At 42.3% G+C, this 10000-nt stretch overlaps 1 protein-coding gene across 2 annotated transcripts in view; it reads left to right on the top strand.

The window, feature by feature from the left end:
• epha4b (eph receptor A4b) overlaps positions 1 to 10000 on the top strand; it is a 96967-nt gene that overhangs the window by 53224 nt on the left and 33743 nt on the right. For both annotated transcript variants that reach the window (XM_030074340.1, XM_030074339.1), the window contains exons 9-10: positions 481 to 643; positions 5399 to 5507. In XM_030074340.1, coding sequence (XP_029930200.1) covers positions 481 to 643; positions 5399 to 5507 — 272 coding nt within the window. The remainder of the gene's footprint in view (positions 1 to 480; positions 644 to 5398; positions 5508 to 10000) is intronic.

Raw genomic sequence — 10000 nt, 5'->3', positions numbered from 1 at the left:
AGCTTACTGACAGACACACATATTCTTTATTCATCCTCCTGCACACATGCGCACATTTGTACTTGCACACACACACACACACACACACACACACACACACACACACACACATATATAAGTTGAAGAACTCATGCAGTCTAACACTGAATTGAGTAACCACAAGTTATCCTAAGAGGGTGTAATATATGGGACTTGACAGATGCTCACATATAAATGCAACCACATGCTTCAGCAGTGAGAAAATGAAAACTTAGTGGAGTGTATGTAGCTCCAGGAGAAAGTTAAATTTATCTTTTTGAGTTTTTTGTTATTTTCAGACCTATTTTTTCTCTTCCTATTACACAGTCCATTGTGCTTTATCTAAACATCTATATCTATATTTCCAACACTTTGGTTACTCTACACTGACTTTACTTCTCTCACACTTGTCTTTTTTTTCCATTAAATCTTGTCTTCTCCCTCCTCTCTCCGGTGACTCAGAACCAGCGGGAGCAGAACTACACAGTGTTGAAGACTCGCTCCAACATGATGACAGTGGACGGGCTGAAGCCAGGGACCACCTATGTGTTCAGGGTCAGGGCTCGGACGGACGGGGGCTACGGCAGCTACGGCGGAGAGATCGAGCTGGAGACCAGCCATGAAGGTGAAGAGGCATTTGAGAGATCTCTTACTCTCTCTTACTGTTGTCTGTTTGATTGCTCTTTTCTCTCTCTGTTGGTATAACAGCCCTCCCATGGTTTTCGTCGTTTCATTTGTCTTAGAATATTTCAGTGTCCCAGACAAATGTGAGTAATACCAGTCAAATATTATCTGTGTTTATTGAGCTTAAAACAACAGATAGAGAGGCTGTATAAAGAATGGCATCATCTAGGCGTGTAGATTTATAATATTTTTTATTGAACAGTAGGCTACATTTACTTACATTCCAAATAAAATAAGTCCTGCCAATAGACTCATGTGCATAGCGCTGTGTTCAAAATAAATAAGTGTAGTTGTGCTGGAGCAACATGTAAAACACAAATAATTTCCCTCAGCCTTACGCCTACATATTCTCAGATAAAACAAAACAGATTTAAAAAATATTTGCAAAAAAAAAAATTGCTTATAACAGTTTGATTACTCTGAATAACTCTGAAAAAAAATGATCATAACCTATTGCTTGCATGGTTATGGCATTCAACATGAACGTGCGCTGTACCACTGACACAACAGTGACACAAATGTAATGGTTGTTTTGTTCATCGCATAAGCTATATAAACTACACATTCTTAAAAAAATAAATAAATAAAAAATAAGACTCAGTTTTATAAATAGAAGGATATGGATATCACCAGATTTTCCCTGTAAAAAAAAAAAAAAAAAAAAAAAAAAAAAAACAGTCATTACCAGACAGCGGAAACACAGGTGACTCCTGAACTCCTTAATGGACATTAAAATAAAATATATTTTCCCACTTGCCCTACTGTCCATCCAGATAGTCTCTATGTGATTTTTTAAGGTTTCCTGCCTGACAGGACTTTCCCTGTCTCATGTCACCCCACCACAACGGGGCTGGATTTTGCACATGTTGCATTTGTGGAAAGCACACTGAAGAACTCCAGCAAACTGGATCTTTCCAAGTGACATTGTACTCCTTCAGGGTGGATAGACACAGTTGGCAGGAAACAGTTTCCAGTGAAACCCCTCACCCCCAAGGCCTGTGGATTATAGTGGTTATGCAAGTCACTGTTTTTGGAATGAGCTCTTGCTGTTGAGTTTTTCACATGTAAATTGTCCAGCCCCATTACATCGGGGTGACAGGAGACAGGGAATATTGAAAAATCACACAGAGAATTTCTTGATGGATAGATTTAATCGGGGGGGTAAGCGGGAAAATAAACTGGACGAACCATCGCTTCAAGGATTTATTTATTCTTGTTTTCTTTTTCAGTATTTCCCACGGGTTTCATCTGAAAATTTGAACAAAGCACTGGCCGCACTGTAAATAGCCCAAAAAATCCTGATGATTCCAAGATAGTGCACACTGATAACAGAAAAGCTGCATGGTGCGGGGGGACAGGGAAGACACAGTCTGACAGAGCAGAGCACACAGTCCTGGTGTATTGTTGACAGAGTAAATAACAGTAAATAACCAGTATTTGCAGTGTAGTTTCTCTCTGCCCACCTGCAAATATAATAGCAGTCTGAGCACACCAGTATTTCTTGCCCCTTTATTTTCTTCCTGAACAGTCCACTTAACCTTGACAAGTTTATTCTTTATCTGGACAGTAAAGATCCCAGGCCAGTGGGAGAATACATGTTGCTCCACCTGAGGCAGCGAATAAACCGCTTAACTCCCTCCAGGCACACTCTGTTTGAATAATTTTTAGCTTGAAGGAATACTGATGTCTCCCAAGGAGAGTCTGATTCCAGGAAGGCTTGTCTGTTGGGACAGATGAGCAAAGGCAGGAGCTCCAGTCCATTCTTTTATTATGGAGTTGTTTAAACTTGTGTATTTGACATCAGAAGAAAAGGGATGACAATGTTATTGTTATTAAGGATATTAATCTAGACATCATAATTCCTCACTGAAATAATTAATGACCCAACAAAGGAAATGTAACTAACCGTGTAAAGCTAGAAATGAAGAAATAACTTAAGTCATCAACCACTAAAGCTGCTGTAAATGCATTTTAAACAAGAAAACAGATCAAACTATTAGAGGGATGAGACCTCCACATGAGGGCGGCCAGCGTCTTTGTTCTCAAAGGTTTTGCCACAGGTAAGCTGGCTGCCTATATTGGCTCTGAGGCTCCGCCCATCCAGGAAGCAGTGAGGCAGGTAGATGAAGGTAAGGCTCAGTTCAGATGTCTCGCCAGAGCTGCAGCAAACTTAAAAACACGTGGCAGTGTTTACTTTTGCCATAATCATCATGGCAGTCGCGCAGCTGGGTGAAATTATAGAACGGGTGCTGCTGCCGTTTTATCGACAAAAGCGCATCTGCAGAGCTCATTCATTTCGCTCGCTGCTCCACAGCCAAACTTTTTGCAGCCAGACTTAATGGTAATTTATGTTAATGACATGCTAAACAGTGGCGACGGTATTTAACATAGGCTACAGTTCAGTTATGAACACATATGTCTTCATCTTGTGCTGATGGCATTCCATCAGAACAAGAAAAACCATAAAGAGTTCATTAAATCTTTGCTTGATGAGGCAGGTGTCAACAAAAGTATTTTATGTTACATTTTAATTTGTCTGTGGTTGATTTCTTCATAAAGAATAGCAACTGGGGGACATGTTTCCCATTTCTCCCATTTCAGAACACTTGGATTTGCATCTACTTAAAACCTGTGTAAAACCTGACTAATGCTGCTAGTCGCAGGCCAATTAATTAGGCGCTTGAATTTATATATCGGTGCAGGATCTTAATCTACCATAATAGTGCATTCGTCATGATAAAAGCATAATAAAACAAAGGTCACCATTACATATGAATGAGTTCATCTGATGTGACTCAAGTTGCGCTTTGCTGCCAAAATGCAGTTTAATTCGACGTGGCATCAACTCACCGTCTGAACTGAGCCTTTTCCCAGTCATCCCTGTCGCTTCATGACACACGAGGATTTTCTGTTTTACACTACCCAGTGATGTGCTCTTCAAAGTGGAGATTGACTGATAGGCAGCCAGCTCAGTCAAAGGGGGATAAATCGGTTTATGTCGCACTGAGCTATAGATGGTCTATTCTGTATATAACAAGCAATTAATTCATCAACTAAATCAATTACATTAAGTGACAGCAGGTTTTAATAACATTTTGTGGCCATTTTATGTCCTGCAACAGTAGTTAGATTTAGCTGTTACTATGCTGGTACTCAGTGTTGGAGGTAACAAGTTACATAACTTAACATGTCACATAGAAGTGTAACGAGTTATTGTTTGATAAGTTACTGGCATGTTACTCAAAACAGTGACAGACAACCTATACTTCAGTTCTAGTCTTTGTGTGCCTCTGTGTTTATTAGAGTGGCTCAGTTCATCCTTAAGGTCGGCTACAATGAGATTCTTCTCTGTTAATTATTTCCGAGCTCCGCATCCTGTTCATTATGTTGTCAAAGCGCTGACTGCAAGATGTTCTGGCTAAAGTGATGGTCAGTTTTTAATTTAATTGTTGTTTTAATGAGGAGCTCTCAGAATAATTTAGCCTACACATCAATGTTTTGTTTAATTTTTCAAGAGTTTCCATCGTAGGCTTATAAGCCATTAGGCTGACTGAGTCCTGATCATTATATGGAGTTTTTAAATGGTGTTTTTTTTTAGAGAGAGAGTTAAGAAATTGTTGTCTGTTTGCTTGAGTTAATTGACAATTTTTTGGCTCTATATTTGATTTTCAGTGGCTTACCACTCGTCAAAATAACTCACCAATAGTGAAAGTAATATTAAAGTGATCTAACAAGTTACTATGTACAGAAAGTAACAATGCAATGTAATCATTCTACTTCTAATGAGATGTAATAAGGAATATACAACATTTTGAAAATACTGCCATCACCAAGTTGTCTGAGGCTTAGATTAGATAGTATTCCTCGTGATTTTTCTTGAAGTGTGCCCACGATGAAAATTATTTGTATAAGGTAACATACACAGCGCTATTCCTGTGGCTTCATACGGTAGGCTCACAGTCAAGTTCAGTGGTGTATAACATTGGATCTACTATATATAGCAGACCCCTATAGCAATCATATCAGGGTTATCTAATCGGATCAATTCCATTGATTGTTAAAGAGGGGTGTGTATGTGAGGGCCACTAAATATAATGGGAGATCAATGCTTATCTGTGCCTGCTTAGGGGCATTCATTTGCCTCCACAACACGCACACACACACACATATACACATACGCACCCACATGTGTCTACTCATGCTTAGCTAAGCCAGATAAATGGGGTATTTGTTTTGAGTAATGGCTCGATTGGTGTGGCGTAAAAATCGATGCATCTTTGCAGAAAAGTTCTCGGTGGTAGCCTTGTTATGCGGAATGTTAACATATCCATTTGGACGGCGCGGCCGAATGGGAATGGCTTTCACATCCACTCTCGTGCTCTCACAGGCGGTGCAGAGCGGGAGAGCGCTTTTCATCAAGGAGCATGCTTACTATTCCATCCACCTCCCTCGCTCTCTCTGCCTCTCTCTTTTTTTTCCCTCTCCCTCCCTCTCTCTCTTTTATCTCCTTTTCTATTGCTATCATATATCATTCCCTCTCTCCCTCTTTCAACCAGCACACGCGCACACACTGTGTCTGTTGCTTTTGCTCCCCACGTCCTTTCCTGTTTGCCTCCCTCACCTTCTTTCTTCAACAGAACAGCCCTGAGTCTCGGTCCCTTCCTCTCTCAACATGTTCCCTCTGTCCACCATGTAGACATGCTGGCCATCGGGGACCCGAACCAGTCCACCATCCTGGCCGTGTCCATCGCCGGGGGAATCGTGCTCCTCATCTTCCTGGTGACTTGTTTCGTTGTCAGTGGAAGGTAAGTGGTCAAAACCACAACACACGAACTGGTGCACAAGCAGATGCACGCTCACAGGCTGGACGTCCCACTTGTTCCGCCTAGGTGTTTTTGTCTCTGTGATATCTCTCTCTCTCTCACTCTCTCTCTCTCTCTCACCCTCTCTTTCTGTCTCATGGGAGTTACAAACAGTATTTGGAACTGTAATCGCTTTATGTTTTCCTGTAACTGGGTAAAGTAAGGCATCCAGTTTCAGAAATCACATCAGTTACAGATTTAATAGATTGGTTGTTACAATCTGTGGAAATAATCCCCTCGTTTCCAAGTTGTGCTTCAAGTACCAGCAGAGCGCATACGAAGAAGCCAACAAAGTGTCAAATACATCTTCATCATGCTCTGCCTTTATTACTTTTATTAAATACCATAAAAGAAAGCTTTGATGACTCTTATTTAGAGCACTTACGCTGGTGATGCGGGCTCAATTCTACTACACCGATTAGCCAAATGCAATTAAGCCCAGCAATCTTGGATGCAACACAAAAGTAATGTAAAAAAGTGATGTTCGTAAGTGAAATTCATTATTTTTAAGAAAACTAACATATGGTATTCCCTTGGGGTCGCACAGAGGAAAAATAATTCAATGCAAATCTGTGCTCTCAGTCTACAAATCTGTACACACAGCTTCAAAACTTGAATTATGAATTTGTACCCTCAGGTTTATAAACCATGACCCCAAGAAGGCTCCGTAGTCAATAGACTGAATGAAAAACACAGTTTACGGGTCCATTGCACAATTAACCTTGCATATTACATATTTAGACTTAAATATATTCTTTTAAAAGATAAATTGGATTTACCTCGCTGATGCTACAACACCGCCTGAAACTTTAATTACCCCTGTGCGGTGGGCTAATATGAGAGCAAATCTGAGAACTAATCCAAGGGTACGGATTCATCATCACAGGGTAGGGATTCGAACAGCAAGGTACATGGGGGTGCACGTACTTCCATGCAGGGCCCCAGCTCTGACATTTTCACCGCTGCCAAAAACCTAAGGCTGCGTTATTGTGTGAGTGCTGAGCATGATCTCTCTATGATGACACCCTTTGAAGGTTAGATGGCTGTCAGAAGGCTCGAACTAAAAGAAGGACAAGAAAACAAAAAGGGGGCGGGAAGGGTGGGGGGGCAAGAACTGATGATGATGAGAAACGAGGAGATGAAAGGAGTGGGCTGTTTGGAGGAAGAAAAGGGAGAAGAAGGAGGACAATAGAGGGGAGAGGAGAGGAGAGGAGAGGAGACGAGAGGAGGGGAGAAAAAAGGGGATGACAGGCATCAGTGATTTACCCGGCCTGTAAATTAATGTTTATCCTGTAGGAGCTCGGACTAGATCAGCCACATGCTAAGAACTGACTGCACGGATGCACTTGCACACAGATTTTATTTACTTAAACAGCCTACACACACACACACATACACACACACACACACACATAACAATGCACACACTAATGTACACACACTAAAAACATTAGTATTGATTCCGGTGATTGCTTATCAGGCTGAGTGCTCTATTCACTATTGACTAGGAGGGATCTAATCAGTGGAGACTGTCCTGTACGGGGCACACACACATATACCAAACATGTAAGAACACACACACGCACACACACATATACACATATATATATACAGATTTACTAACCAACACACACACACACACACAGGGACAAGAATCAAATAGTTTGTCTTGAATCAGAGAATTTAATCCACACGCGGTCATGTGTATACAATAATACTGTCTGCATAAAATTGTCAAGGTTATATAGAGGCAGTAAGACAAGCTGTTAACCAGAGCATGCAATGAGCACACATGATGAGTAAAGTGCATGCACACACACACACACAGACACACACACAGATGCATCCACACACTCACAGTCAGCTAATCAGGTTTCACAGGCTGGGGAGGTGTTAACTAGGTTTTACAGAGGGGTCGATACACTGCCATCAATTTCAGGTCCCTCTCTCTGTCTCTGTTTCTCTCTCTGTCTCTCTCTCTCTAGATCTTTCTGTCCTTTAGAGGTGGGGAGACAGGGGAGGATGGGGTGTTAATTAGTTCTTTCTATCAAAGAACATGTGTACATCTATCAGAGTTCTTGTGTGTGTGTGCATCTGTGTACACTGTTTGCGTCTGGGGAACAACGGGGAGATCAAAGGTGGACCTCTTGAGAGACAAGGCAGGCAGAGGGAGGCTGGAAAAGATGGACAGCAGCGAGGTAAAGGAGAGACAAGAGAGCGAAGCAGAGGATTCGATGAGAAGCAATAAGACAGACAGGTGGAGTGGAGTGAGGAGAGGGGAGGAGGAACATCTGAGGTGTGCTCGTGCCACCGGAGAGCTACATTTTGAGATGGCGTGAGCGCTGGAGAGAGAGAGAGCGGCGCGAGGTGGAGGGAGATTGATGGAGGGAGGGAGAGAGCCGGTGGCACAATGGGAGGAAGGGAGAGGTGCAAGGAGCAAAAGATGAAGGGCTAGATTACGAGTGTGTTTGAGAGGGGAGGAGGAGGAGGAGGAGGGGGGATTGCACTGTTAGGTGCAATAAGACTATCATCTTGCATAACTGCAGGCAGGTTTTGGAGGAATCGGGAGAGAATCTGAAAGAAGGAGGGATCCATCTCACCAATACCTCCCTCTCCTACATTTTCTCTCTTTCTCTCCTCTCTCTATTAAACTGACTCTCTTATCTGTCAATCAGCCCAAGGTCCATTTTTCTTTTCACTCCCTGCTCTCATTCCTTGCTGTACACTCACTCTCCTTCCTCTCTCGGCTTCTGCTTTTCTCTTCATCCTGCTTGTCTCTCTCTCTCTCTCTCTCTCTCTCTCTCTCTCTCTCTCTCCCTCTCTCTCGGCTTTTCATTTCCTGTTCCGTTCTTGAAATTTACATTCAGATGAAAACCCCGTAATCTGTCGTGTATTTGGTGTGTTTGGTGTGGCCGGTCGAATGCAGATAATAATTAAGTTGGGATTGAAATTGATACTGAGAGGCAGCCATGGCTAAAATGATTTCCCAGCAGACGTTTGTAGAGCTTTTCTAATGCCAGCTGTTTAAACCATTCCACCGTTTACTGAAGGTTCACTTGACAAAGATCTGGAGAGCGCTGGAGTGTTTTTTTTTTTTTTTTTTTTCTCTTTTTTCATGGTTTACACCTAATTCACCTACTGAATCCCCAGTTCTGACGACATGTTGAACTTAGCCGGATAGGACTGTTTTGATCTCCTCTTTCCATATTGACTTTAGGTGCCCTGCCCGCTTGTATTTCCAGTTGCTGGACTTAATAGCAAAGATACTAGCAAGCGTGTATACATTCCCAAACCAAATAAATAATGCATAGTATATGGACAAAACCGAGTAGCTAGCTCGTTGGGCTTGTAATAAAATTAAATGTGAAGAGAAAAAAAAAAAATAAGTGCCTTATGGTTTGTCATTAATCACTGCCGTCTACATTGTTCTCATCGCCAGCCTGACTCACTGATAAATTATGTGCTTATTCTACATTTTTTGTCAGTTGATTCAATAAATGGCCCTTACCTCAATCAACCCTCAGTTTTGCATAGTGCACCTTTAAAAAAAAAAAAAAAAAAAAAGCTGCACTATGCAAGCGAGTTTAAATGCATGTTGTGGAGGCTTTCATTTGCTGTATGGACACGAAATGAATGAGCGGGTTGTTTTAGGCACAGTGCTCTTAATGTTTACTGGGCTCACCACTGTTTTAGTTTGTTGCTAAGGTTACATCAGTCTGCTCAGAACTTTATGGTCAGCGTATGAATTTAAAACTGTTTTAATGCACAGCCTCCAGCCAGTCAGAAATGAGCATCCATCCCTCCAGACCATGGTATAAAATCTTTTATATAAGTCACAAGGAAGCAGGAAGTGAGATTCTGTCTCGGTCTCTCCCTGATGGCGCACTGAACACAGTCTGGCCTCCCTGGACAGCCAGGTCTGTCCGTGGCAGCCTGTCTCTGCGGCCAGTCTGTGTCCACTCTCTCTCTCTCTCTCTCTCTCTGTCTGTCTCTCTCTCTCTCTCTCTCTCTCTCCTTCTCTCTTTCACACACTCACACATACCCACACAGTCACATACACACTCCCTGCAGTCTTTGCTGGCAGGGTATTGAGCGGCTATGCCTCATAAACGGGCTGATTTGCAGGCCATTCTGTTCTGTTCTGTTCTGTCCTGTTCTCGTTTAATAAAGTGCTGTTCTGCTATTGTTACCGCAGGAGGGAAAACATGAAAAAAACATCCAAAGCTCCTCAGACACAGCACAGCGCTGACAAATCACACCAGTTATTGCTGTGTGTGTGCCATTATTGCTTTGCAAGCCTGCGTGTGTGTGTGTGTGTGTGTATGTGCGAGCGTGTTTGTGTGTGGAGTTGGTGCTTTTGTCCTCCTGAGGGTGCTTTGGCAGGCAGGCAGGTGGGAGCGATGAGAAGCTAGCTAGTGACTGGCATAGCCATGGAA

Source organism: Myripristis murdjan, chromosome 17 (genome assembly GCF_902150065.1).
Source record: "Myripristis murdjan chromosome 17, fMyrMur1.1, whole genome shotgun sequence".
In the NCBI taxonomy this organism is placed as follows: Eukaryota; Metazoa; Chordata; class Actinopteri; order Holocentriformes; family Holocentridae; genus Myripristis; species Myripristis murdjan.
Note: the sequence above shows the minus strand (reverse complement) of the source record. Positions and strands in the feature narration are given on the sequence as shown.